The sequence below is a fragment of the Cryphonectria parasitica genome (assembly GCF_011745365.1).
Source record: "Cryphonectria parasitica EP155 unplaced genomic scaffold M406scaffold_7, whole genome shotgun sequence".
Classification (NCBI taxonomy): Eukaryota; Fungi; Ascomycota; class Sordariomycetes; order Diaporthales; family Cryphonectriaceae; genus Cryphonectria; species Cryphonectria parasitica.
Window position 1 is genome coordinate 3,217,547 of NW_024468915.1, and position 27,896 is coordinate 3,245,442.

The following is a 27,896-nucleotide window of genomic DNA, read 5'->3' on the forward strand; positions in this document are numbered from 1 at the left end:
GGGATTCATTTTCGGAACGATCCGGATCTTTTTCTCGGTTATAGAGGCATTCTCATGACTTTACGCTCGCTCACATATTCCGGCTTTTTTCTTCTTCTTCCTCTCCATATACGTATGCATTTGCGGACCACTTGGTCCCTCCTAATCGACAACCCCCTCCCCCCACACCCACTTTTCCCGCTTAATGACGCCTTTCCGCCTCCTTCAAACCGGAATTTCGAATGACCGGCCGTGAATCTCGATGCTCCTCCCCCAATGGCAAGGTTGTTTAGGTCAGCAGCACTGAATTGTCGGACGACCAGTCGACAACGCCATCAACACGTTGAGCGGCAGACTGTGTGGGGAGAGCCTCACAGCTCTGTCTCCAGGCAGCGTGGGGGTTGGGGCTCTGATGAAGCCCTTTTAGCTAGTTGGTGGATGTGACGCCAACCGAATATGGGATTACGCAGCTGCGACTCGTGGTTCAAGGGCCTTCAGAATCCGGCCTCTCCCACTTTAATACCGAGCTTTGCTGCGCTCACGAAGCAGCGAGCAAGAACAAGCACGTTACTTGGGGGTAAGGTGGGAAGCTTTGGTTTCGGGCCTGGTATCGACAGCCTGGTACCATTTTCTCTCCTGCGACGTGTGGTGGACGATGACGGCCGTTTGTTCTTCTACTTTTCTTACTGCTGGAGTCAGGAATAGCATAGGAGTTGTTTTCTTTCTCTCTATTTATTATTATTATTATTGTCTTTTCCCGTGCAGAAATATATGAGTAGCATGGTGGATGGAGCGCATACAGGAACGGGATGGAGATGAAGTGACACACCGCAACCATGGAAGAGGTCCTCCGGAGGGAGGGACAGAGAGCGAGAGAAGGGCAGAGCAAGAGAGAGCGAGTGAGGGATAGACAGACAGGGCACAAAATAGGAATCTAGGGATAGCATTGAAAACCTCACAAACTAACTGTTTGACTAGTCTTTTTTTGCAGTTGATTGCCTGTGACATCGGAGGCAGTTTCTCTTAGTGGTCAGATCACGGCCGAATTTACTGTTTCCAAGATTGAGCCTCTTTTCCAGAGGCTGATCTTCTTGACAAGCTTGGCCAGCTTTCTTGTAGGGCGTATCAAGACGAGACAGGTACGTTGTGCAGATGCTGAAGAAATGATCCAGGACATGCAGTGTTGGTTTATTCGTACTGGCATTGGCTTACATAATAACACAACGCCTCGGTCCGCTGACTGGAAGTACTTGTGTACCTGAGTACATAAAGCCTACCACGTGCCTGCTAAGTACTCTGGTACTGTACTGTACTAAGACATACGCTACAGTTACAGGGGAAAGCTATGGCCGCCAAGGTCCCCAGCTGCATTGTGTCACTGTACCAACCGCTGGGAACTGAACTGCTACTGCCTCCGCCATTCTTCCTCTCTCCCCTCCCAACCATTACTTCGAAAAGAGACACAATTACCTAGCACAGCACAGTAAAGCACAAGGCAAACCAGCCAGGCCTAACAGTCATGGCGACAGCGATACCCTCAATAGCCTGTCTGGGCGTCATAGGGCGAAATGTGCGTACTTTTCCCCCGCTTGCTCACCCTGCCATCTCCAAATTGTCCCTTCTCCCAATTCCCGTCCTCTCTACCTTTGCCCCTTTTCGATGCTATGGATTGTGTTTTATGCTGAATGAATCTGCTAACCTTTGTCCTCTCTGTCTCTCTCTCACACGCACACAGAATAATCCCCTTCATATCTCCATTTTCCCCTCCCACGAACCTCACACCAACACCCTCCAGCCGATCCGCTCCCCGCTCCAGTTCTCCCTCCTCTTGTCCTCCACCCTCGACATCTTCGAGCTGCGCGCCAGAAACTCGGTCATACTACCCCCTTCCTCCGCCTCCTCTTCTGTCACAGCGGGAGCAGCAGCAGCACCCATGTCAGGCGACTACGGGCTCCTGCACGCCGTGGACGAGCGGCTCGCGGCGTACGGCTTCGAGACGAACACGGGGGTCAAGTTTGTGGCGGTGGTGGACATGCGTGGACGGAGGATCGACGGTGCGGCGTTGGCTATGAGTCCTGCGCTGCAGCAGCTTGAAGGGTTCAGCGGCGCGGCTGCTGGGGCCAGTGCCGGGGCAGGTGGTGGGGGAGGCGGGGGAGGTGGTGGTGGGAGGGCGGCGAGTGTGGTGGGGCTGCGGGAGAGTGATCTCAAGGTTGTGTTTAAGGCTATGCAGAGCGCGTATGTGAGGTTGCTGCAGAACCCGTTCTATGAGCCGGATGAGCATGGAGGTGGTGGGGGAGGAGGGAAGGGGGGCAAGAGAATCGTGAGCAGACGGTTCGAGTCAGAGATGAGACGGATTGGGGAGGCCTGGACTGTAGGTGTGACGAGCTTGTGATGAATATGAGGGATAAGAGGGAGGGGGAGAGGGGGAGAGAGCTCTACACAACTGGCTATCTCACCTCAACCCCCATCCTTCTCGCAAGCCACCCTCCGCCTCCTAGTACGCGCCCAGTGGCATTTGGCCTTGCGTGGAAAAGGGTCTTGCGTCAGGGCGTTGGTGAAAGGATACACCTGCCTGTATCGAAGCGGCACTTCCAAGGCTTTCTTTGGCAGGCACATGAGCCAGCCTGTACCGTGGAGCCACTGGATGCTTCACGAGGACAAGGTCGGTCACGTTTGCCAAACCAACCCCCCTCCCCCTCCAACCCCTCCATGGCATTGCAAGGCAAGGAAAGCATTCTGTGCAAGGCGTTTTCAGGGAGTTTGTGTGAGAGGACTGTGCCTTGTTTTCTTTCATTTCTGAGGCAAGTGGAAGAGGCCTTGTCCCCCTCTGTGTGTATCTGTAACGGACCCAGCATGTACGGAAAGTTTGTTTTGTTTTTGATACCTGACCTGCTTGTCATGATTTGGTTCCCCGCCTCTCTATGGCATTTCATGCGTGAGCTATAGGCGCTCGTTACATCCCAGCTTCCAGCTGTTGATTGGGTCTTCATACCACACCTCCGAGCAGGAGGTTTGTTCCCTTTCCATCTCTTTTGGTGACTATTTCTGTTCCGTCGACGCGCGTGCACACACACATTCTCTCCCCCTCCCTCACCATTGCCAGCTCTGGTTGTTTCAACTGTAAGCATCATGCTAGAATGGAGGCAATCTTGGTTGGCAATCAAAGTGCAGAAGACCTTTGTTGACTTGAGGCCTGGACAAACTTGGGCTGAGCAACAGGACAGACGGAAGGTTCTTGACATCCTTTCCTGTAAGAGGCTCAGACAGAGAGACGGTGAATGTGAGTCTATAAGTCGCGAACTGTCGGATGATTCGGTAAGTGGGAAATCACTTCCTACGTCCCTTAGCCCAACCTTATATTCATCCAAACCCGCCAGAGTCATTCTGCTCACCCCAAATAGTATGTCTCACACTCCTTGGCGAGTTTGGCCCCCTCTTCCTCCCCCCCCCCAGACCTAAGGACAAGGGATAATCCCGCGGGGGGGGGGGGGGGGGGTTGACGGGCATGAGATCCCAATGCAGGGTCGCAAGGTTGTCAAGGCACCTGCAGCTGACTATGTAACTGTAGGAAAAGATCAGATGCACACCCATCATCCATTGACAACCATGGTGATTGCAACACAGTCCAATGTGCCAGGAGGATTTGGGACAAATCTTGTGGGTGCATCAAGAAAGAAAATTGGATGGAGATGGAAGGCTCTCTTCTATGGAGATGAATATTGAATGGGCAGTGCAGACAAGCCACACATACACACACACACACACACACACACACACACACTATATGCTATGAGTTTCCTAAACTGGAGCACGAGGCATTCTGAGTGGTCCCCGACCAAGGGTGTTTCCGATACCAAACGGGCGACATGGTACTATATTTATTCCAATGGCTTGCCGGACATTAATACGTACAAAACCTAACAGGCTTGACAGTGGAGCACACAAGATCGATAAAGGTGACGGCCATCGTCCAATTCCTCAACGATCTCGCCGAGAGACAAGGCAGAATGAACAGACAAGACAGCCTTGGACCGTGCATCTTTGACAAGGGGTGGGTCGAATCGTATTTTTTTTTCACTTGCCGCAGACATTAGTCCCAAGCCTGAGGAAAGCATACGGTCGATCACTTTACACAGAGACAGAATGACAAGCCTAAGCTTATCTTCAAAGGGAGTTGCTAGGGAAGTTAAACGTTCGAAACGCGCAAGCGCAAGGGGTCTGGAATCCCTGATGAATCGTACCTGAGTTGAGGTAGTGTTGCGGGAGGGTGGAAACCTCTTTAGTTCCCGCATGTCGGTATCGTATTCGTATTTGTTTCTGGATGCTATTTTTCTTTGTACTGATAGTACATAAGTATAGTCAAAGTAATAATGCTGTACTATAGCCAGCAACATACCACAATACGGCTTCAATGCCCACTTACGAGGAGATTCGGTTTTTTTCATCCCCTCCTCAGCCACCTTTGGATGGGCCAGAACCACTGTACTACCAATGCTGGTTTTTTCTTAGTGTTGTCTCTTGCTCTCTCACTCCATATGCGTGGCATCTGGAAAGAAGAAAGAGAGAGCGAGAGAGAGCAAGGTAAAAAAGAAAAGAGGGTCCCGAAAGTAGTGTGTGTGGGTAGGGGTTTGTGCTCTCGCATGCAGTCTAGGTCCGCTTCCCCCCAAGCCCTTGTCCGCCCCCGTTCATTGTATGCCGGCAGTCGAGCTTCGTTCCGAGCCCTTTATGGGGATTAAACTCGTTTTCGAGTTTGAAGAGATGCACACAGCCACAGCAGATGCGTTGGACCGTGGGCCGTCCCAGGATAGCTCTTTGAAACTCCCATTGGCCATGCAAAGAAGAAGTGGTGACCGACTATTCACAGCCTTGATGTGGTCCTTTAACATGTTACTAGCAACTCCATGGCTATGCTTGCAAACTCAGCTGGCACTACGCAGACCTCCTTTCTCGAGATCGCCAATATAATTACGGCCAGTGGCTCCTTGGTCTTTTCCTAAATTGTTGAACTTCATGACTATCAAACACCGTGCTCTACAAGACCTTGCACATACATGGACTCGGGGAAGAGATAAGAACCAATCCAAGAGCATAACAAATCTTCTTCTACTCTCTTTCTCTCTCTTTCTCATTTACTCCCTTCACAATACTCCCTCCCTTCCCCTTCTGTCTAGTCAAAGTGTCTTCCTATTCTGCCTCCTGCTCCTCCTCCTCCTCCTCCTCCTCTAGACCCCGAGCGGTCTATCATGTCTTCTCTCAGCGATGTTGTCATCAATGCGGCCCGCGCAACCGTCGATATACCTCCGCCTCCACAATCCGTCATCAACCTCGCCTGGGCAGATCTCATTTTCGCCTTCATCTTCCTCTTCATCAACGGATGGATAGCATGGAAACATGGAAAGGCAGGCATGGTGTGCTGGCAAATCCTGCTGCCGGCCTTCATCGCTCGGATCATCGCGGACATTTACCAAATCATCAACAAAGACCAGCCTATGATCCCCACCGCCGTATCAACAATGACTGCTTCTGCTGTTCTTGCTTGTATTTCTCTCGCCCTCATCGGCATCATATATGAGTGGTACGTGTGTGGTTACTTTTTTACTTTCTTATTCTCTTATGTAAAAATTGCATTCGGAGCGTCGGTCCGGCTATGGTGTGTGTGAAGAGCAATAACAATATGATTGAAACAATTTTTCTGACTTTCTCTTTTGTGCATTCTCCAGCAACACGATTCTCCCGACGAAACCCAAAGCCTGGTCCGAGAAGATCATCCTCGGCGTGCTCCACCTCTTCAACACAGGCGGCATCGCAGTGGCCACCTACGGCGGCTCGGCCAGCGCCACGGGCGAGGGTGGAGTCATCAACCAAAGCCTCTACCGCATCGGCACCCTCATCCTCCTCTTCGTCCTCTTCAGCGTCTGCGGCTGGATGTGGCCCACCTTCCGCAAGATCCAGCGCTACTCGCGCTTCCACCCCAACGCGCGACCGGCCCGCCACATGTTCTGGGCTGCCGTCGCCGCCATGGCCTTTTGGCTGCTGCGCCTTGCCTACGACACCTTCTATGCCTACGACCACCTGACCGAGCTGGACCCGGTCATGGGCACCTTTGGCACCAAGCTCGTGCTCGTCTTTGGCACGTACCTGGGCGCCTCGATTGCGCTGCTGGCGGGTGGCTGGCTGGGCATGAGCAAGATCCCTCTGGACATGACGATGGAGCTGGTGACTAGTTCAGAGGAGCGGCAGGAGGATGTTGAGATGTTGGTGCACCGGAAGTGATGGACTGGAGTCTTTTGTTTCTTCTTCTTTTTTCTTGTTCTTTTTTCCTTCCTCTGTAGGAATGGGTAGGGGTCAAAAAGGATAGAGAGGGTTTCCTATATTAGTGACAAGGCTAGACCTGCACTGCGAAAGAGGATTCTTGGTTTGGTTGGCTTGGGCTGGTTTGGGAGAAAGGCAGCGTAGCATCTTGTTCTTCTTTGTTTCATTGTCCTTTAGCCTCTTTTTTCTTTTTCTGCAGAAATACCCACATTCATATTATGCCTATCAACTGTGTCTAGTTGTTGTGTGACTTTCTTCTGCCTTGAGTAATCATGCCTTTCTTGTTGCACATGGATTTGAACTCGGGGTGCATTAGATGCTGTACCTCTGCCCTTGACAGGATCTTCTTTTCACGGCCAACAAGAACTCAGTTTACAAGGTACTTGGCTGGTGTGAAACACCAGGGGCATTGATGGTGTCGATCCTGGAGAGAGAGACAGAGAAAGAGAGAGAGAGAGAGAGAGAGAGAGAGAGAGAGAGAGAGAGAGAGACAGAGGAACAGTGTTGTTGATGGTCTTGAGTCACAAGTTGCAAGTCTAAGCCCGTTTGGAAGGTCGACTGGAGAGATGACCATGAGAATGATTCCATGAGTGATCAAGTGGCCCCCTTGAAACTCATGCGTGATGAGTGAAGCCAGTCCTCTGGAACCAAACATGTCAGCAGCCAAGCCAGCTGTGTGTTTTTATCTATATACCTAATTGAGTTCAAAAGAGCACGGAAGATGAAAGAAAAGATTCTCCATGACCGAGTCTTTGGAGCATATAAGTCAGTACTCAAGTAGGGAAGACCAGGTGGATCTACGGCTACAAAGATGTTATCAGATTTACTGATGACACCCGTCTGTATCTCTCAACATGAAATCTTGGGCCGGAAAGGAAAGTTGAAAAAGATAGAACAGAAGAACACCAGGATTAACTAGACTAAACGGGATGGTAAATATCAGAATAAAAGCATTATAAGTATAATAGCTAATTAATATGGCTCTAAAAGCTTAATTATTTAAGTGTTCACAAGAGAAAATACTAATAGTTCTTGCGATTCATAAAGGATATAATGAATAAAACGATTTATCTCGGAGTCTCGCTCTAATCCAGGGACCTCCTGGGACGACTTGATTTTACAGACCCTTGAAAGTCAAAACCACATGCGGTCAAATATTTCTATCCTGAAGTCTTCTCTGAGCACTTCGTAGCAGACACATCATGACTGGCTCGCAAGTTGGGCCAGCCACCTTTCCAGATCAGCCATGATACGCTGCCCAAACGTCGCATCGACAGCGCAGTCCGGCCAGTTGGTGCTGACACACATGCCCCGGCCAGCGACGCTGACTGGGGAAAACTCCATGGCGGCCGCGGGGATTTCGGTGCTGAGGCCAAACTGCGCTCGGTCGATCGACCACCTCTGGCCGTCGTCGCACTTGGTGTCGCCGCCGGTGGACGCAGAGATGCGTCATCTATGAAAAAGGCCCGGAACTGGGGTTTGTACGGAGCGGAGCGGATCGGGAACCAGGCTGCTTGGGACACGTCCCGGTTCAGAAACCGAGGCCGAGTTTCCTCCCAGAATACCTTGGCGAGGTACTTGAGATCTACTGGAAGACTCTTTAAGCTCTCGATTGGGGTTGGAAGCAAGGGGGCCGCTTGAGGTAGTCTCAGGATATCGCCATCCAAGCCAGTCCGCTCGCATGCTCCGTTGTCAGCATTGAGCATCTCGAGAAAGTCTTCGTGGAACACCTTGGCGCCTGCACCGTCGAATTGGGGGTGATTCCACGTGAGTAAGACCTCCATGATAGGATCGTTCCCTTGTCGAATGACGGTGATCTTCCAGCCCGGCTGCTTAATAGAAAGGTCTGGGAAACGGTCATCGAGCTGAGTGCGAAAGATTTCCTGCACCGTCTGTTCAAAGTCGTCATGCCCTCCGATATAAAGCCATTTTATATGTTGCGTCAGGTCGAGACTCTGCAGCTGGATCCACGAGGGAGTCTTGGAAGTGGCATCCACCATGCCGACTTGCAGCATCGGATGTCTCATAATGGTGTCCACCGACAGCGACCTTGACTGCCTCCTCCAGTTGGGTCTGCGACTCTGCCAGTGCAAGACGTGGCGGGATCGCATAGCGACAAGAGAGAATAGTGCCACGGTATTGGTCCAGTAGATACATGGCCAGTTGGTACGTCTCGCTAGACACATCGTCGTTAATTAGATGCCCCCCGAGATGCCATACCAGTATGCGACACTGGGTACTTACTTGATTCCGAATGTGCGAAGCACCATCGTCTCTGTGCCATGTCTGAGTTTGTTTGCCATGGTTCGTTGCTAACGTGGCAGATCAAGAAGAGACGGATCTGATAAATAAATACTCGATTGCTGCCAGAGAAGGCGTGCAATAGATCTCGTCGTGATAGCCTCAATTCGAACTTGGCGACAGACGCGGCGAAATGATTGACTACGTAATTGAGGATGAGATATTGTTTTGTATTGGAAGAACGAAGAGAATGAGAATTTAGCGAGTGATTACTTTTATCTCTAGAATGAATACCCGTGGACCCTGGTCATTTCATTTCTGCCCACAAAAACTATCCCCTTTGAGTATCAGTTCTGAATCCTTCGGCTTGCTCTTCAGGTTTAGATACTCCGCCAACCTGACACCAACATCCAACGCTACGGCCCCAACAACTTGTTGTGCTCCCTGCCGGTATTATCAGGGGCTCTGTGGATAATGGCGTCGAATTCTACCGTGGCTTCCCTTATTCCCAAGTTCCAGCCGGCTTTCTGAGACTGAAGCCCCCGGTACGCCTCGAGAGTTTCGGCTCAGTCCAGGCCATCTCTATCGGCCGCACATGGGTTTGAAGTGGGCGGCAGACAACATTGCAGCGTTTGGAGGTGATGCCAATGCGGTCACGATAATACGGGGTGATAGCGTCGGCTGTATGAATAGTTCTGATCAGCTTGCACTGTTAGACGGCAACAACACCTACAAAGGCTGACTCTTGTTCCGACGGGCCGTTATGGATAGCGGTTGCGATTACTCAATATGAGAACAGTGCCTCTGAGCTGGAACTGACGATGATGCCCATAAATCATAATCAACCACTACACTAAGAGAAACAAACTCGGTTTTCTCTCAGCTCGTAATGATCAAAGGCTCTTAACTGCATTTTGCAGATGAAACTGTTCAGCTAATCTGCACCTCGACATCGTAGCCTAAAAAGGAATATGCTTTACTTTCTTGACCGCTGCTAGCCTGGCCGCAGTCATCATCCTGCTGAAGGCTGCAGAATTGGCCGGCTAGATCTGTGGACATTATAGGCCTTAAGCCATGCGACCTGTGTGATCTGAGATGTGAGATCTGATCGTGGGCCCGTAATTATGGAGATTTCGGAGATCTCTTGAGACAGAACCTTAGTAATGATGTTGTCGTTTGCATCAAGCACAGTATTGGCACACCAACAAGCTGTCTACGACCTAAGGGCATTCACCGGCATTTAGACAAGTACGCGCAGCCGTTCCACTCAAGCAGCCTCCAGTTCTGGATTATAAATGTATATTATATGTATTCCAAGTCATTGATTTGTTCATCTTGCAACTTCCTGCCAAGATTGGGCAGGCCGGTGATGATGGTCCCGATGTGGAATCACGATGATTATTTTAGCTTTATCAGAGCCATGCGCGGGGAGGCCTGGTATAGGATGGACGGGGTGAAGAAAACGAGTAAGCACCACCCGCCCAGAGACCCGTTTCAACCTTAAGTTTAACCTTCGTAAATCGAAAACAGGCTGCAGAATTCCAGAGCCTCGTGCTAACAAACCATTGTGTCCAATCGCGTAATCATCTGGCTTGGTTGGGCATTGGCCGCCAGGAAGCAGAGTTTCCCTCTTTTCCCACGGCCTAGTCAGGTTTCGAATGGAACAAACAGCGTAATGGAATGCGATGTCGACATCTATCGGGCAGTGTTTAAAAGAAAGCCTTTTCTCCCACAATATCATTGATTCTATGCTCTCAGATCACAAGAATTCCATCAAGTCAACGAGCAGCCCTTGTCAGCATTGAATCACCTCGAGAGCGTAGATCGTCACCTCGAAACCTTTTCTTTTACCTTTTCCCCCTACACCCTGACTTCACACAGAGGTTTCTCTCTATCATCATCTTCTCTCTATATCACCTTAGCCACTATGCCTTCCCTCAAGACAGCTCTTCTCTTGAGCGCGACCTCCCTGATCTCGACCGGCTCGGCCCTAGGAATTAACTGTCGTGGCTCCGGCCTTTGCACCTTTGCTACCATTGAGAGTATGTCTTTCAAATTCTCAGCATCTCCTGTCAGGCTGTAGTTGCCTGGGCTGTCTCGAAGACACAAGGGACAAGGACGTTTCCCAGGAACACTCTGAGAAGATTAGTTCCTTTTGCAGCCTTCGAGACTGTTCCAGCAAACGCCAACCTCTTTTCTATCCCTGTTGAAAACCAAAGATTGTGAGGGTGATGTGTTCTAACAGGCGAATAGACCATTCTGGGACGAATATCGTGCAGGTAAGAACGCTTCAGAATTGAACTACCCTCAACAACATCAAAAGTCCAGAGGGGACTGCAAGAATCTATTATCAGACACTTGCTAACCGATCGTCTCAACAAACCCACAGCTCTGGCACGACGTTCTCAACACGACCACCGTCGATGGGGGCACGACGTATTCCAACGGCGACCACGTCGTTTGCATCGGCAGCTCGGCCTCCATCACAGTGGGTGCCGATGTAGGGGCCGAATTTGGCGGTGCTTCTGGGTCTCTGAGCCTGTCATCCAACGCCAACATCGGGACCGGCGGTGTCTGTCTGTTCCCGCAGAACATGGCTGACGGGGCGACTATTACGCTGGAGTCGATCCGCAGCCTCGTCGATGCGCTTGGCGAGCATGGATGCACGACCTGTGGCTCGGTTCCCATTCACTATGTGGACCAGGGCAGCAACTCTCCGTCGGATGGTATCCTGACGTCCAACTATGTTGGCAACCCGTTCTGTATGTTTACACACTCACACGAAACCCATCTTCTCCTTTTCGAGTCTAGGCAATGGCTGACGAGTGATGACAGGTGATGACAACTGTATTACGTCTGTTGGAAGTACTTAAGGGTTATGTTCTGAGATTTCAAGGAGTCATGGCGTTCATTAGGAGGGTTGACTTTATTTGATGCACGTTTTTAGTTCAAAGTTTACGAGCAGGCCTCAGCTTTAGCTTTTGTCTTTTATTCTTCAGTTTTCAATATCCGTTCAAGGTTCTTTGCTGGTTGTATAAGGTCTTGTCTACTTAAGCAAGCGGGAGTTCTTCCGGCTCCTCCGCCTCCCGCAGGAATTCTTTTGGCTACTTGGCCGGAATTCCGAATCAGATCACTTCCAGTCATTGCATCACATAAGAAAATGAGTGATTGGTGTATTTGCAATGTATTCATTCTCAGACGGACCTTCTTATTCACAAACCCCAAATCCTACAAGTGCGCCAGGCTCGATCTTCTTCTATGTTCTCTCTTGAATTCATCAGGAGGATCAACAAGTCCTTCAGCATATATTTGAGAGAAAAATATTCAACCAGAAGCTGTGTAGCATGCAGAACAGGCTGCTTCTCTTCAGATCATAGACACCTCGCCCCCCGTCCCCTCCTTCTCGGGAGCTTATATTCACAGCATCATGAATACAGCAGCAACAGCCATCATGGCACCAAAGGCGCTAACAGTCTTGCTTGACGAGGCAGAAGCGGTCTTTGTGCTGGATGTGCTCGCGGTCGCCGCGCTGCTGTTGCTGAAAGCGATGCCAGCCACTGCAGCCGACCCCCCAGCGGCGTTGGTGCAGTTACCAGGAGCAAACTGGGCCGAGAGGTCCGTCAGCTGGCCCGTGAACTGTCCTGTGAGCTGGGTGGCGACGGACTGCAGGGTTGAGGGGACCTTGGACACGGTGGCGGAGATGAGGCTGTTGGCGGCGCTGCCGATGTCGGTGGTCTGCTGCTGCACAATGTCGCAGAGGCTGGCCTGCTGGATCTGCGGCTTCTTGGCGACGAGGTCGCTGGACAGGCTCGCGGCGGACGACTGGATGGGAGACAGGGAACTCTGAAGGGTAATGGCGTCCTGTGCCGAAATAGCTGCGGTTCCCTGGATCGTTGATGTGCCCTGGGTCAGGACCGTCTTCAGGCTGGCGGCGTTGGTGGCGAGCTGGGTGAAGTCTTGGCCGTTGAAGGCCTTGACGGTGGTGTCGAGGGTTGTGATGGCGTTGGAGGCCTGGGTGATGACGGACTGGATGGTGGCGACGTCTCGTTTGGGGAGAGGATCCCACGTCTGGTCAGCCACGGTGGAAGCCGCCAGGGCGAGGGTGGTGGTGAGCAGCGATGCCACGGCCTTCATGATTGCGACGATGGTGATCTTTGGATCGAAATTAAAAAAGAAAAAGAAATATTGTTGAGCAGTATTATAAGTAGTTATCGAGCCCAGCTCGTTTGAATGAATTATCCAGATTGCTCAAGTTGAGATATCGCCAGAGATGATGGCGAGGATGAGGCGAGGATGGCTGGTTCCAGCTGGCCCTATAAATATTTTCTCATCAACTACCCATCGGACCAGACTGCCGGTGGCCTGCTAATGATCACATCTTGGCAACAGTTACTGTATTTGGAAGTGAGGTTTCACGATGCTCGTGCCTGGGGACCTTCGAGCTTCATCCAATGGTAGGTGTGGTTTCATTGTACAACTACTTCAGATGAAGCAAGAAACCAGCCTCGCAAGGGGGACATGCCAAGTTTTGGGATCAATTCCCAACTATGTCTTTCATTCACTTGGATCAGTAAGTCTGCTCGCATCGATCGCTGTAAGGGTTGACTCGTTCGTCGTCCGAACTCCAATACCCCCCCCCCCCCCCCTTCGTCAGCTGTCGCACGCACGCATCGACTTCTGGAGTAGGAATCTCGGCGTTTTACTTGCGACTTGACATGTCCGACAGCTGGGGCCGGTCGGTCAGGAGCGCTGCATGTCAGAAGTGTGGAAATAATGGGAGAAAACGGTAATTCACCACACACAAATGTATGTGGGGTGGAAGGCTCATCTGTCTCAGTTCTGCACCGCATGCTTTGCCAACTTTGGTAACTGCCAACATTGGAACTCACACACAATTCATGCGAGGAATCCAATCGACCGAGAAGAAACTCCCCATTCTATTCAAAAATAGATTACGCAACCAAACATATCCTGGATTCCATTGCCGATTGTTTCCTCCAATTATTGAGGCAGCTAGACTACTTATGACCTGGACATGATACTGAGAATTGTGCGAACAAGAACACTCAATCAAGACGGTTGATGCTGTTGTTCCTTCTCAACATGTACTCAATACTGATAGTGTTATGAATGAGATGATTTCGAAATGCTTTGCGAGTGGACCATGCATCAAAGGCAGTAATAAGAACATGTAAAGTGCTGAATGCGTAATTCAAAAGCAGGACAAGTAAAGGGTCAAATGCAAGGCTGGACTTACTCACTTCTTACAGTACACGCACAAGTCAGGCTGCTTAGCCGCCCCCCTGTTCTTTTTAACAATTGCAGCCTCCCCAAGCAGTTCCCCTGCAGAGGAGCTACAGTAGCTTCCCCAATGCCGAGGCTCCCACATCCGCTCGCAAACGTCAATCCAACAGCTTCGATAAAAAGCTGCCAAGCTAAGTAATTATCTTGCCTGGAATATTTCTCAACATTTGGCGCCTCAAGCAACTCACGCTCGAACTCGCATGCCTTATCCTTCTTCCTCGTCCTCGTCAGCATCCCTCCTCTCCAAGTGCGGCACGACGCTCACCTGCATCCTACGCTCCGTGCCCCTCTGGGTGGTCGTCGTTGTCGTGCTGCTGCTCGGCGCCCTGCGACGGCGCATCGCGCTGCTCCTCTTGCCCTCTAGCCCACACGACAAAACTCAGCTCGTGCAACAGCAAAAGCCAGCTGCGAAGGCACAGTAATCATAGAGAGAGACTTTTGTGGGCGATGAGGCAAACATAAGCGAGGAAAGACAGGGCAAGCAGGGAAGGACGGACGGACGACACAAAAGAGCCGAACAGCCTCCTAAAGAAAGAAAAATAGAAGATAAAGAAAAAGAAAAGATGGCCTCCGCAAACGCCCTTGGTTACATATTGCCCTTGGGCATGGGCTCGGCAGCTGTAGCGGGCCTGTCGCTCGCGCATGTTGACTGGAAGACTATCATATTGAAGTTTGTCACGGGGCCTGGGCGGACGAGCCGGATCTTGCTGGCCATTTTTGTGTTGATCAACTACAAGAGCATGCCCTTTATGTGGACGGTATGTTTTTTCCCCATTCTCCTTTTTCTTTTCTTTTTTCTTCTTTCTTTCTACCTCTCCCTCGTCCTCCTTCTACAGACTGGTCTGGCTAACGTTTCAATCCTCTTTTAACGTAAATGTAGTACCGCGTTCTGGGCGCTATAACCCGCCAACACCTCCCCTACCTCCGCCCCGCCCGCCTCCACCCGCGCATGCTCTTCCACTACTCCATTACCTCCTCCTACAACTCCCTCCTGGAGACAGACTACAACTTCCACAAGTCCAACTCCACCTACTTCAGCGACCTCGACGTCGCCCGCTCCCACTGCGTCTCGCACCTCCTGCGGCCCGGCATGGACGCCATTGCCCGCAACGCGGAGACGCAGTGTGTCCGCACCAAGGACGGCGAGCTCGCCAAGGGGGGCATGGCGGTCGGGCTGGGGGCTGTGTTTTGTTCCTTTCGGAGGGAGGTTGCTGTGCTGCAGGGCTATGAGATGTGGACGCGGGTGTTGGCCTGGGATCGGAAATGGGTCTATCTTGTCACGCACTTTGTGGTCAAGGGGAAAGTCAGGCCGACCGCGTGGGACCAGGATGGGAGTGAGCGCTGGTTCGGCCCGCTCCGAAAGAAGCAAAAGACGGCCGGGCTGAGTGGGGCCGAGGCAAAGGAGCTTGAGAAGCATGTCATTGCCACCGCGGTGAGCAAGTACGTGTTCAAGGTGGGACGGTTCACGGTGCATCCTGCCATCCTGCTGGAGAAGAGCGGCCTCTTGCCTGCGCGGCCGGGCGGCTGGATCGGCGGCGTGAACGAGGTGTGGGACGAGGTTGTTGACGAGGATCTGGGAGGGGCCCAGAATGGTGAGAGTGAGGAGGAGGACGGGGTTGGAGACTGGAGGCAGGTCGAGTCGCAGAGGAGGCAGGGCATGAAGTTTGCAGAACGATTTGCTGCGTTGGACGGGCTCAACGGACTGTTTGATGGCGGTGAACATGGTGCACTTGGTCGGTTTTACCCTGGCTAAAGGTTGTTGTCGTTTACAGAGGTTTTAGACTCGGATTAGAAAGAAAGAGACGGGACATTACGAGAATATAGAGAGAACTAGAAAGTTTTATACTAGAGGCAAACACTCTTCAGCAATTCGTTACAATCACAAATATATATTGTCATTCTGATCATTCTGAATGGTTCCTTATTCTATCTATAAAAGTCTTGAGCAAAATGTGGTGTACTTGAGCCACTTTGTATTGGTATATCATTCATCCCATCACTCGAAGAAAATTCCATCTTCAGCCGTCTAGACCTGAACTTTTTTCTTTCCTCCTTTTGAAACTTCCATGAAATAATCCACTATCTGCCAGCTGACATGTGGATAAGTATCTCCCCTCCCCCTCTTATTTGTCCATCGTGAATTGAAAGTTGGGGAGAGAAAGAGAGAGAAAAGAGGGGGCTGTCTATATGCAGCCCAGGAGGAATGGAAAGCCACACAAGAGGCAAGCTAGCTTATAGGGCCAACAGGCCAACAATTCCAACAACAGCGGCCCAGCCGAGACCGTAGAGCTCTGGCCGGCTGCCAGCAGAGCTGGAGCTGGAGGAGGAAGAGGAGGAGGCGGCTGATGACGAGCTGGTGCCTGTGCTGGTGCCCGTGGTCGAGGAGTTGGACGCCGTGGAAGACGTGGTGTTGCCGCTGACCTCCTCGCAGATCTCAGTCACAACCTTTTGGGTGGCTGAAGAGTGAGAGGAGAAGTTAGTTACCAGTCCGGTAAATGTTACCCAGCTAAGGGACACTTACAGGTGATGTCCGTGACGGAGCATGACGTGGTCAGACACGAAGTGGCGTTGGTCTCAATGGTCGCCTTGTTGTCACACTGGCAGGAGTAATCTGTGGCGCCGCAGCCTGCAGAGGCAGCTCCGGTGGTGAGGCACGAGGTGGCGCACGAGGGCAGCTGGGATGCGATGGCGGTGACGTTGGAATCAGAAGAGGCTGCTGAGGCCAGGCTGATGAAGCCAGCGAGGGCGATGTTCTTGAACTGCATGTTGGATGGTGTTGGGTTATGTATGTGCTGTAGAGGTAGGTAGCTACAAGGCTTGTGTGATATTCAGACTTGGTCTGTACGTAGATGTGTTGAGTGTGATGGAAAGAAGAGAGTGTTGTAGTCACAGACCAACTGTAGTAATACCGTCAAGAAAAAGAGTGTTGAGGACGGAGGAAAATGGTCAAATGGTCATAAATGAGGGTCAGAGGGTTGAAGGGTTGAAGGGTTGAAGAGATGGTATTCGTTCCTCCAGTCTCGAGAGCAAAGAGAGCGAGCATGGCAAGAGTGGGCACTATTTATCTGTAATACATAGTACCTCGATCGAAACTTTGTTCAGGGTTTCTCGATGGTAAGAAGAATAGGGAACAGGGCGAGGAAAAGACTGGATCCTGTGAAGGTAGAACCATGTCCCACATCCATGTTCCATGTCATGAAGCCGGAGTCCCGAGAGAGCCTAGACCATCGGAAAGGGGAAGTGGAAGCGGATACTTGAAAACAGTGACACCGGCACTGGCCGTAAGCCTCGAAAACAAAAGGGTGTCACTAAGGGGTGTATGGATAATTGTCATAGCGGCAAGATGGTCTCTGAAGCCGTCGAGATAGGTTTGCCTTCTATCCTTCCTTCGCAACAACCTAATGCAAGCCTAGGAGTCAGGAGAGGGCTCGAGAAGGAGGCAAACCTCGTTCTCAATGAGCCCAAGCTTGTCAAGCGCCGGAGGATGTTGCCATGATGCGACAAGGACACTTTCCTTGAGGTGCCCCAGACGAGGTCTGTGTGTGTGTCTGTGTGTGTTCCCAGTGTAGGTTCTCGCCGAAAGAGCGAAAGCAGGAGATCCTGACTCGGCAGGAAGAAGAGACAACCATGCACAGATGCGAACTATCATACTATGCACCAACCATAGTAACACACGTACAAGCTGTCAGGGGAGGGAGGTTGAGGCATTATACACAGTTCAGGGCAGTGGCAAAGTGACTGTCCAACCAGTGGCATGGCGTCCATCAGCAAAACCAAGGGGAAAATTTTTGAAGAGCTGGAAACAAGTACAACAGGACCAGAAACGCCCGACGTTGAAACCAATGTCGATCCACACTATCCATGTACCATCGTAGACAGCAACGTCGCCCTAGCCCAATCAAGAAAGCCTGCGAAATGCGATCTTGGTCAGAGGTGGAGAACAAGTGAGCTGGGTGTTGGGTTACTGTACCATAGTTACCTGCGTACATACATCATAAAGTACCAAAGGTTTTCAGGACTTATAGTGAAGGCAGGGCGGACGTTCAGCCCAGCCCGATCCTGTCCCGATCTCCACAGTGGACCACGTTTTGAAAGGTCACCGTGGAGTGACGACGTGAGACATTGTTCGACAAGGCTGAGGATTGGAAGGAAAACAAGAAAACTGGGCCCTTGGTAGACACAGGGCCAGAACAGGGGGAGGGTTGAAGTCTTATTGCTCCGAGAGCAGGAGGAGGCAAGAGACGGTTATCGGTGCGAAATGAAGAACGAGAAATTAATGAAGTAATGGCTGCAGTAGCCTGGCTGCCTTGAGCTGAACGCTGACTTTGAAGGAAGAGGAAGTGACCACAAACCGAGGACCGCGCTCTGGCCCTGAAACAAGGTTGAATTCATGGCAAGACAGTCGCACATGTTATTCCTGATAACTCAGGGGCTTGCTTGGATGGCACTGTCCATCATTTTTCAAGCGGCCTTGGCCAACCCAACGGAACCTTTCTCTACTGGGGCGCGCGCTCCTAGAAGAGTTTGGTCTTATGGTGTCGCCGGCGGTAGGCCTATGCATCCAAGCGAGATCACCATTTTCTTCTTTTTGGGGGGCTTGGAAAATCATTACTCAGAGAATGAGGAAGAACAGTGCCTGTGGTGCCCCTGTTTCCCTGGAAGAGAGAAGAAGTTGGCTGTCGTTGTGTGCAGTCAGCCGAGAGCATTTGAGCTCTTAACGTAGGATCCTGACATGCTCTCGGAGTCTCATCGTCCGTCCCTATTTCTAGGGAAGTAGTGGACGAAAAGCAAACAGATGCAATGAGGGCGCACGGCGGTACTTGTGTTGGTAGGAAGAGGGAATTTCTCTTGGTGGATTGTTGACTTGGTTCCATTCATTGATTCATTCAGGAGCGACGCAATGGGCACCTGTATTCATTGGCTGTTGCCCCACCCCTGAAATATCTATTTGGGTTTTGTTAGTCTGACTGCTTTGGGGGGGGGGGCGCTGATCTCATCGGTCAGTGCTGCGGGGCATTTCTCCCTGAACCTGAGCATTTCAGGTCGAGGCTTATACTAAATATTTCCCCCCACCACCTCAAACCACGACTTGACAACGACCACCACGATAACCACAACCACAGTCTTCCCATCAGCTGTGTGTGTATATATATATATACTGGTTGTAAGTCGTTAGACAGATCGAACTCTTCAAGGAGTCCAGTTCTGCCCCCTCATCTGCTGCCGCCTTTCCATACGTCCATAGCCAGCATCAGCTCGACACAATGCCCGAACCAGTATCAGTCCTGTTCGTCTGCCTGGGCAACATTTGCCGCTCAACCATGGCGGAGGGTGTCTTCCAGAGCATCACGTCCAAGCCCCCATACGAAGGCCTGGTGAAGAAGCTGGACAGCTGCGGAACGGGCGCGTACCACGTCGGTGACGACCCAGATGACAGGACTATGGATACGCTGGAGAAGCATGGCATCACGGACTACGTGCACGCTGCGCGAAAGGTACGCCACTTCTCTCAAACAGACGACCCCCCCTCTATCCACGTTCAGCAGTCTTGGACGAACCCAGAGGAAGAGGACTAACTCAAGGTTGTCTCGTCCCCTGTCGCCGCAGGTACATATCAAGGACTTTGACAACTTCGACTACATCTTCGCCATGGATCGAAACAACCTCCGCGACCTCGAGCGCATGCACAAGAACAAGCCCGAGGCCAGGGCCAAGGTGATGCTGTTTGGCGAGTTCTCCGGCACGGGCAAGGCCGAGATCGTCCAAGACCCTTGGTATGGAGGGATCGACGGCTTCGAGACGACATACCAGCAGTGCATACGGTTCACCAGGAACTTTCTCCAGGTCGTCTTCCCAGACATCACACCTCCCGAGGAGTGATTGAACCTCGCCATACACATATCAACTCACAAGCAAGAAACGAAATATGGTTAATAGCGAATGCATACTTTTCGGCGTTTTGGGTATCTTTGATAAAAAGAGGTTGGAAGACTTGACTTGAGAGAGCGATCATAATAGAATAGAAAGAAAGATGTTTTGGGAAGGGGAAAGAAAAAGAAGGGCACATGTGATACCCAGCCTCGTAGAGTTAGGATTGGCTTATAGAGTGAATCATGGATAGACTTGATCGGCAGCTTGTTTGAAACCCCCAGGTCGTTGAGTGAAGTTTTGAGGCTTGAGCCGTAGTGCCCCGGCGCATTCGGTCCTTTGGGATGGTTGATGATGTGTGCTTACCTCGCTCACTACTAGCGACGGAATGATCGGCCAGGTTCCTGGCTGGTCTGGCCCTTGGTCCATGAACTACCGGTTGTGGGCAAGCGATGGGTGTCGAGGTCTCTCCAGCCAACCACCACTGCGCAGTGACTCTCTCCAAGTCTTCTGTCTCGTCTGCCGATCACCCAAGCTACCAAAGGGCGCGCGGGCACGGGTACCATAGTAGTCGGACGGGGTGGCGTTATACTAAACCAACTGTCGGATGCAACCAAGTCGCAATGCATGTTCAGCCCTACCGTATCGCCCCCAATGGCACCGTCGAGACGACTTGGCAGTGTGACACTGCGACAAGATGAAGCTTGACCGGGCGTAGCAGCCCATCGGCGGCGGCGACGATCGAATGCGGCCTCTGTCTGACCTTGGAGAAAGAACGTTTATTACTGGAGAAGGACGGTCGCATCGTCCACAGATAGATACCATAGTATTACGGCAGATGGGTTCGGCGCGCAGACGTTGCCTTATTAAGTCAGTCAAATCTGACCAATTCATTGCCAACCCGGAGCTATAAGCCTGTCTCGGATAGGCCCAACAATCCTTCGTGTGGTTGGCTGGTTGCAAGCAACAGAAAGACCAACTTTTGTTGTGTACTTTTGCGCTTGGCACTCGTCCTCCTCCTCTTGCCTGTGGATTTTCTCACTCTTTGTCTCTTTCTCTTCTCTTTGTTCCCTGGGAGGGTAGACTCTTAGCAGCACTGCCCAAAAGGTCCCACCGAGCTCCTCCGACTGCCACATCTATTTCCCCCTTCGAGTTCAAATTGACTGTGGCTGTGTGAGGGTAAGGTTGCAGTACATGTCCGACACTAGCATCATCACCATCATCTCGTCCATCCTTTGTTATCATCTGTAGGGCGGTGTGGGATGGGGGAGGGCCTCGTCTCGGCAGTGCTGTGGTCCAAAGTTTGAGGGTGGACCTTTTTTTTTAATTTAGAATCGTGATGAGTAGAGACAGGTCCAGATAAAATAATGAGGTCCCTATATCCGTCAAGTCTACATAATATAAAGTACTTGGTGCCAATGGACAAACAGAGCTGTCGTTTGCTGCCAGCTCAGAAGGAATCACCTACCTTCTCTACCATGAGGCCGTTCGATGCTTGCTGCTTGCTGTCTGTCTATCTGTCGTCGAGATGCGTTGTGAACACACCCCCTAGCAAAAGAAAATTGGGTGCAAAATGGTTGCAGCCCGAAGAGGACTGGGTGGGGGTGGGTGTGGGTTAGATGGCATGAATGCAGATGCGGATGCCGGAAACCTGCAAATCATCAATGCCTTCAGGGCGTAGCATCAACTTTCTCTGTACCAAACTAAGACCATTCCTGCCGCTGTAGATCTGGGTTGCTCCCCCTGCACAGGGCGGCTGTAGAGCTAATTACCCACCAGGAGTGGGCGAAGCACATCCTGCCCATTGGCTCCCGACTGGCCCTGACTGTGGCTCTGGCGCACTCTGGGTTCCCGGTACCTAGCGCTACAGTGATGCCATAGTGCCGTTGTAGGTAACCAGCTCCCAAGTGACAGGGTTCCCCTCTTCACACAGTCATCAACCCATAGCACGATAGGGACGGTGGTACAGTGGTACTCTGCCCTATGGAGGAGGGGAGGAGGGGAGGAGGGGAGGAGGGGAGGAAGGAGGGGGAAACCCAGCCAACCTCTCGAACCTGAAGATACATTAAACCGTTCCCCATGGTTCTTACCTTCTTACCACCATAAATCCCACCTCACCTCTCCTTTCCACGGCGCATCCCAACATTTCCTCCTGTCTTCTTTGTGTTTATCTATCATGACCAGGAGAGTTCTCTGAAGGCATTCGCTACTGCTAAGATAGCTTTTTCATCCATACTTCAGCCTCTTTGGGCGACCACCTTCTCTCGTCCCCCCCCCCCCTCTCTTGACGGCCTGTGGCAGTAGGACAACTTTACTGCTCTCTCCACCATCAAGCGTTGTTGTGTGTGTGTATCCAGTAGCCTCACCAGAACGGGTAAGCTTCCGCCTTGTCTTGTGTTTACTTGGCCGCGTCTGTCTTTGTCCTGTCCTGCCCAATATTTGTGTGTGTATGTCGCTTGCTCTAGCTTCGGGGTCGATTCTGACTGTGCCATGGATTCAATTCATTTGAAAACATGGTCCAGAGGGCTGACGCTGATGATGTGGTGGAGACTATGGTATATTTTTACTCAGAGTGTTACCCTTTGCTGACAGCCTTGCAGGTGTCTTGGACCACACATAGACGCTATCCAGGGCCTGCGACTCCGCCTCCTTTGTTTAAACAAATCCCGTCCTCTTCCTTTCATCCTTTCGAACAACGACCGTGACGAGTCTCTAAAAGGGAACGAGCTCCCTCCCTCTCACACGCATCGACACATACAAACACGTCTCTTGAACGTTTGACCACCTCGAGTTCCAGAACCCTGTCCTCGGTATACATACCATAGATCCAGGCATACGAACAATTCAAGATGGCAGAGTTACAAGGTCGCAAGGTGTTCAAGGTGTTCAACCAGGACTTTATCGTCGATGAGCGCTACACCGTCACCAAAGAGTTGGGCCAGGGAGCCTATGGTATTGTCTGGTGAGCAGCAACGCCCAGTCCACACTCTCTTTATCCTCTTTCTTTTGGGCCTGTCTACTGATCACTGCGTTGTTTCTCTTTTTCTACAGCGCTGCCACGAACAATCAGACCAACGAAGGTGTCGCTATCAAGAAGGTCACCAATGTCTTCAGCAAGAAGATCCTGGCCAAACGAGCTTTGCGCGAGATCAAGCTCCTTCAGCACTTCCGAGGACACCGCAACGTAAGCGTTCCCCTAGGAGGAGGAAGAAAGGAACGAAAGATGGAGAACAAGGAGAGGGCCGCAAACAAAAGAGCATGAGCTGACAGCAAGGGCGCCTAGATCACCTGTCTGTATGATATGGACATCCCCCGACCTGACAACTTCAATGAGACTTATCTGTACGAAGGTAGGTCAGAACCGCAGGTTGCAAGAAAGAAACACGGATGGGAGAATCATAGTAGTAGGCTGACTAGAAATGGTGGACCTGCACAGAGCTGATGGAATGCGATCTCGCCGCCATCATCCGGTCTGGCCAGCCCCTGACCGACGCACACTTCCAGTCCTTCATCTACCAAATCCTCTGCGGTCTAAAGTACATCCACTCGGCGAATGTGCTGCACCGTGACCTAAAGCCCGGAAATCTTCTGGTCAATGCGGACTGCGAGCTCAAGATTTGCGATTTCGGCCTGGCCCGTGGGTTCTCGGTTGACCCCGAAGAAAATGCCGGTTATATGACGGAATACGTGGCCACGCGGTGGTACCGTGCCCCCGAGATCATGTTGAGCTTCCAGAGCTACACCAAAGCCAGTACGTGAAAACCTATCAGACTCGACGGCAACCCCCTGAAGACCCTGGAGAGCGAGAAAGAGAGAGAGAGAGAGAGAGACTTGTCTGCTAACGTGTTCCCTGTCTCTTTTTTTGTCTTTTTGTAGTCGATGTGTGGTCTGTTGGCTGTATTCTTGCCGAGCTTCTGGGCGGTAGACCTTTTTTCAAGGGCCGGGACTACGTGGACCAGCTCAACCAGATCCTCCACATCCTCGGCACGCCCAACGAGGAGACGCTCTCCCGCATAGGGTCTCCACGCGCCCAGGAGTACGTGCGAAACCTCCCCTTCATGCCCAAGAAGTCGTTCCAGTCGTTGTTCCCCAACGCCAACCCGGACGCCCTGGACCTGTTGGACCGCATGCTCGCCTTCGACCCGACCTCGCGCATCAGTGTCGAGCAGGCTCTGGAGCACCCTTACCTGCAGATCTGGCACGATGCCTCTGACGAGCCCGACTGCCCAACCCACTTCAACTTCGACTTTGAGGTCGTCGAGGACGTAGGCGAGATGCGCAAGATGATCCTGGAGGAGGTGTTCCGGTTCCGACAGACGGTGCGGACCGTGCCCGGCGGGGCTGGGAACCAACATGGGGCGCAGGCCGCAGCAGGCCAGGTGCCTATGCCCAGCGGCGGCCAGCAGCAGTGGAGGACAGAAGACCCGCGGCCGGAGGAGTACCTGGGCCACAGCCAGGGCGGTCTGGAGGCAGACCTAGCGATGGGTGCCGACGGGAGGAGATAGAGTCTCACTTCCTCGGCCGCAGACGACCTACTCTCCCCGGGGGAAGCAGACCTGTGGAGCCGGACCTGCCAGTGGCTATTTGATGAGGATCTCGAGAACGGCATCCTCACAACCGGCAGCAGCAGCCTGGACATAGACCGTCATCTTGGTGAGGAGGACGAAGACGACACCGCCGAGAACCAGAAGAAGAGGAACTGCGGGGAACTGACAGGTCGCAGTCCTGTGGTAGAGGACCTCAGCCCGGACGGGCAGAGACATTATTGGGCGCGGGAGCAGATGTGGCTTCGCGAAGCCGTGCGGAGGTTGGACATGGACGGGCAATGACGACAACGGGGTTGTTGCAGCCTCCCGACTCCGGGGTTTCGGTCACGTTTGATAGGGTTGCGTGTGGCGTCAGGCAAGAAGGCCTGCGTGGGGAGAATGGCAAGTAAGAGGACGAAGTCATCATCATCTGGATGAGGGACAGAAAGAGGTTGAGGTGTGTGATGGACATTCGATTTCACGAAGCAGAAACAGCAGCGGGCGTGCGCGTGATGTCTTTTTTCCTTGTCTTTGTTTCTTCTTCTTTCCGAATAGCTTTTCTCGTTTCCTCTCCTCTTCTCTCTCTCTGTCTCTCTCTCTTACACAGCACATTATCATCTATCCATCTGTTGGACGACTTGTAAAATTGGCGAGCGTACCTCTATCACATGCGTGAGGTCGCCGACACCCGAAGATGGCGGTTTTCTGGTGCGGAAAGGGTCCCACCCTGAACAGAGATGCTGAAACACGAAACACGCAAAAGACTAGACTGAGCATTAGCTGTCACTTTCCGGGGGTCCTCGGGGTTTCTTCTACTGCAGGACCCCTCGCCAAGCTACAGACGCACGTCCATGCTACATAAAATTTCGTCTCATGTTGGGAGAGCAAGGCTTGCTTAGCTTTATCTTTAACCTTGACAATAACGTTTCGCCCTTTCGAAGGATTGGAAAGAAAGAAGGAAAAAGCCCGTCCTACTCTCCTGGTACAAACTACGACGAAACATTGACATAATACAGGCCCCCCCTGCTTTGTCTCATGCCCCGTTCGAAACGGTTTCCACTCGGACCGGGAATGACAAGTATTGTTGGGAGGGGGGCGGGGGAGGGAAGGAAACTCCTGTAAAAGGGGACGTGGGGTTTTGAAGAGAGCAAGGGGGAAGAAGAAGGATTTTTTGGGCAGGTCGATTCAATTGATGTCTTGATCTGCGTGGGTTGGTGGGGGGGAAGATGTAAGGAGGGGGCGGGGGAGCGGATGATGATGATGAGCTAAATCCTATGTTAAACTCTAAAAAGTAATGAAACAAACGACAGACAGGGCTTGGATGAACGTGCGGGCGGAGGAGGCAGAGTGTGTGCGCTTTGATCATCATTGAATTCCTTGCTACAGAAATTACTATCATCCACCTCATTGTAACTCAGATCAACATGACGTATTTTTCATGTTATCTTGAGTTTAGGATCTTTTTTCCAATTTTTTTTCTTCTTCTGATTATGATCTCTCCAACGCATATTATGATTGTATGTATGTATGTAATTAATTGATCAATAATTGTCTAGAACGATTGACTGTCTTTTCTCCTCCTCTCCGTGCCTTTGAAGAGTTTGACTCTTGAAAACGAGAGATGTGGGTGCAAGTAATGTTAAAACTTTGTCTAAATTAACCACTCCCTCCTCATCTGTCAAGACGAAAAATGGCGTCCAGGGTATATCCAAGCGAAGGTTTATGCAGTTAAGTGTTTTGTGCGTGTTGTGTTGTGTGGTGTGGTGTGTTGTTCGTGTGTTTTTTTTGTTTCCTTTTCACAATATAGATCCATCCATCCAGCCACCCACCCACCCAACGCCGCCCCAAAAGGCAACACTAGACATTGAAAGAGAAGAGAAAGAAATAAGAAGAGTTAAGGTGAGGGAGAGTGAGAAGCACAGGGAGAAAAGATGGGAGGGACGGAGTGAGAGAGAGAGAGAGAGAGAGAGAAAGAGAAGAGAAAGAAGCCGACCAGAGAAAGAGAAAGAAAGAAAGAAAAAAACACAACATCATCATCATCATCACCTTGCCTCATCCTCATCCATAGAACCAATACTGCGCAGTGTACGGCACACTAAAGGTCCCGTTCCCACTTGCCCCGCTCACACTACACGCCTCAGCTCCACCACCGGCCGTGACGACGCGGTACACGTTCGAGATGCCCACACTCAGGCCTCGTCCGCTGTCCGCCAGCTCCAGCCAGTCGACGGCCTTGGTGTCCAGCAAGCCCGAGTCGGCCGTGGTGGGCGCGGCCACGTCGCCCACCTTCTTGGCGCTGAAGAACAGGCCTGCCGTGGCGGCGCCGGCCAGGTTGAAGGTGGGCGAGGACTCGCTGTCGAAGTAGTGGTGGCCCAGGTAGGACGCCGAGAGGCCGTCTTCGGAGAGGTCGAGGGCCGCGGCGGGCGAGGGGAACGGGTCGGCGCTGTCGGCGTTGTAGGACGACTCCGGGTACGTGGTGTCGTCCTGCTTGGCGACGACGGCGTCACCTGCGGCCGGGTCGACGAGGTTGAGCGGGATGGCCTGATCCCAGAGCACGGCGGAGGTCATGTTGGCCCACGACGTGCTGGACATGCTTGTGCTGGACAGGCCTGGGTAGAGGCTCGTCACGTCGTAGAGGACGGCGAGGGCGCCTGTGTTGACGGCTGTGGCGGTGCTGTCGTCGGCGCAGGTGTAGTTCTGGATGCCGTGGCCGACGGCGACGTACAGCAGCGTGAGGTTGGACTCCGGGGCAGGGAGATCAGTGGCTGCTAATGGGTAGATGTGTTAGCTAAATTGTGGGAGAAAGGAGAGAAGAAGGAAGAAGAAGGAAGACTTACACCCTGTGCTGGGAAGGGTCGGTGTCACAGATACTGAGGCCGCCGCTGAGGTAGCCGCCACCGTGGAGGTCAAGGAGGAGGAGGCTATCAAAGACAACGACGAGGGTGACGATAAAGAGGACGATGAAGATGAAGAAGAGGCTGAGGGCTTTGTGGGCCTGCACTTGACCGCCGGGGCCGCGAGTGCTGCCGTCAAAGAGACCGCAAGGGATATTATCTGTGAGGATCGCATGATGATGTTGTGGTTGTGTTTGTATCTATGTAGAATAGGGAAATAATATGTATAAGTCTTTCTTCTGGGGTTTGATCTTTTTGCAAGATAGTGTAGTTGTCGGGATGAGGTTCGGATGAGATGATGGCTCCAAAGCTAATAAGGCTGGAAGGAGAGGAAACAGGATGCAGAATTTAAATTATGGCCTTCTCTCGTGCCAGTATACTCTCAGTCTCTTTTTGCAAGGGACAGGAGAAGGAGAAAGGGGCAAGAAAGAGGAAGATGCAGTAAGTTTGTTTCAACACACAGGAGCAACAGATGCTTTCTCAACTTGGGGCCGAGACTGTATCGTGTGTGTGCAGGTATGTGTGTGTGTGTGTGTTGTTCTCAAGTCTACAACACAAGAACAAGAACACTTGTGACAGGAGTGCGCAGTATGTCCGTCCGTGCAGAGGAATAAGTATGGTTTGAGAAGAGAGAGGGCCTGACACGCAGGGACAAGGTGCTCCTGCATGAGTCTTTTCGTACATATATACCACGAGAAGAGACAGAGCGAGAGGGAAGAGATGGCAGAGACAGAGAGAGACATGATCCCTGGCAAGCCATGGTCGGAGCACG

General features: G+C 51.8%; 11 protein-coding genes across 11 annotated transcripts; 7 read left to right on the plus strand and 4 right to left on the minus strand.

Moving 5' to 3' along the window:
* The first annotated feature begins 169 nt into the window (after positions 1–169).
* On the plus strand, positions 170–957 carry M406DRAFT_103315 (uncharacterized protein). Its single transcript, XM_040915059.1, has one exon. The coding sequence runs from the start codon at positions 436–438 to the stop codon at positions 682–684; it is 249 nt and encodes an 82-aa protein (XP_040773903.1). The 5' UTR covers positions 170–435; the 3' UTR covers positions 685–957.
* Positions 958–1,498: 541 nt separating this feature from the next.
* Positions 1,499–2,371, plus strand: M406DRAFT_264475 (snare-like protein; the record flags this gene model as incomplete). Its single annotated transcript, XM_040917667.1, has 3 exons — positions 1,499–1,549; positions 1,715–2,051; positions 2,136–2,371. The coding sequence occupies 3 exons, from the start codon at positions 1,499–1,501 to the stop codon at positions 2,369–2,371; spliced, it is 624 nt and encodes a 207-aa protein (XP_040773904.1).
* Positions 2,372–5,222: 2,851 nt separating this feature from the next.
* Positions 5,223–6,252, plus strand: M406DRAFT_72895 (uncharacterized protein; the record flags this gene model as incomplete). Its single annotated transcript, XM_040925590.1, has 2 exons — positions 5,223–5,554; positions 5,700–6,252. The coding sequence occupies 2 exons, from the start codon at positions 5,223–5,225 to the stop codon at positions 6,250–6,252; spliced, it is 885 nt and encodes a 294-aa protein (XP_040773905.1).
* Positions 6,253–7,491: 1,239 nt separating this feature from the next.
* On the minus strand, positions 7,492–8,575 carry M406DRAFT_333270 (uncharacterized protein; the record flags this gene model as incomplete). Its single annotated transcript, XM_040920830.1, has 3 exons — positions 7,492–7,692; positions 7,857–8,467; positions 8,536–8,575. 3 exons carry the CDS (start codon positions 8,573–8,575, stop codon positions 7,492–7,494), a joined length of 852 nt encoding a protein of 283 aa, XP_040773906.1.
* Positions 8,576–10,459: 1,884 nt separating this feature from the next.
* Positions 10,460–11,405, plus strand: M406DRAFT_333271 (killer toxin; the record flags this gene model as incomplete). Its single annotated transcript, XM_040920831.1, has 4 exons — positions 10,460–10,574; positions 10,786–10,811; positions 10,922–11,294; positions 11,368–11,405. 4 exons carry the CDS (start codon positions 10,460–10,462, stop codon positions 11,403–11,405), a joined length of 552 nt encoding a protein of 183 aa, XP_040773907.1.
* A 604-nt stretch (positions 11,406–12,009) lies between these two features.
* M406DRAFT_242445 (uncharacterized protein) lies at positions 12,010–12,582 on the minus strand (the record flags this gene model as incomplete). Its single annotated transcript, XM_040916170.1, has 1 exon — positions 12,010–12,582. A coding segment is annotated over one exon (573 nt), but the record flags the coding sequence as incomplete, so codon positions are not given.
* A 1,817-nt stretch (positions 12,583–14,399) lies between these two features.
* M406DRAFT_263881 (uncharacterized protein) lies at positions 14,400–15,589 on the plus strand (the record flags this gene model as incomplete). The annotated part of the gene is made up of 2 exons (XM_040917621.1): positions 14,400–14,594; positions 14,717–15,589. 2 exons carry the CDS (start codon positions 14,400–14,402, stop codon positions 15,587–15,589), a joined length of 1,068 nt encoding a protein of 355 aa, XP_040773909.1.
* A 745-nt stretch (positions 15,590–16,334) lies between these two features.
* Positions 16,335–16,601, minus strand: M406DRAFT_264376 (uncharacterized protein; the record flags this gene model as incomplete). Its single annotated transcript, XM_040917658.1, has 1 exon — positions 16,335–16,601. One exon carries the CDS (start codon positions 16,599–16,601, stop codon positions 16,335–16,337), a length of 267 nt encoding a protein of 88 aa, XP_040773910.1.
* Positions 16,602–19,100: 2,499 nt separating this feature from the next.
* On the plus strand, positions 19,101–19,716 carry M406DRAFT_264441 (phosphotyrosine protein phosphatases I; the record flags this gene model as incomplete). The annotated part of the gene is made up of 2 exons (XM_040917664.1): positions 19,101–19,331; positions 19,444–19,716. 2 exons carry the CDS (start codon positions 19,101–19,103, stop codon positions 19,714–19,716), a joined length of 504 nt encoding a protein of 167 aa, XP_040773911.1.
* A 2,837-nt stretch (positions 19,717–22,553) lies between these two features.
* On the plus strand, positions 22,554–24,872 carry M406DRAFT_99210 (uncharacterized protein; the record flags this gene model as incomplete). The annotated part of the gene is made up of 5 exons (XM_040926447.1): positions 22,554–22,666; positions 22,756–22,888; positions 22,988–23,054; positions 23,141–23,455; positions 23,581–24,872. 5 exons carry the CDS (start codon positions 22,554–22,556, stop codon positions 24,207–24,209), a joined length of 1,257 nt encoding a protein of 418 aa, XP_040773912.1. The 3' UTR covers positions 24,210–24,872.
* A 1,422-nt stretch (positions 24,873–26,294) lies between these two features.
* M406DRAFT_242106 (uncharacterized protein) lies at positions 26,295–27,167 on the minus strand (the record flags this gene model as incomplete). Its single annotated transcript, XM_040916165.1, has 2 exons — positions 26,295–26,995; positions 27,068–27,167. Coding segments are annotated over 2 exons (801 nt in total), but the record flags the coding sequence as incomplete, so codon positions are not given.
* Positions 27,168–27,896: the final 729 nt, after the last annotated feature.

Coding starts and splice junctions, on each gene's coding strand:
- M406DRAFT_103315 (XM_040915059.1), top strand. CDS start 436: ATGGGATTACGCAGCTGCGACTCGTGGTTCAAGGGCCTTCAGAATCCG.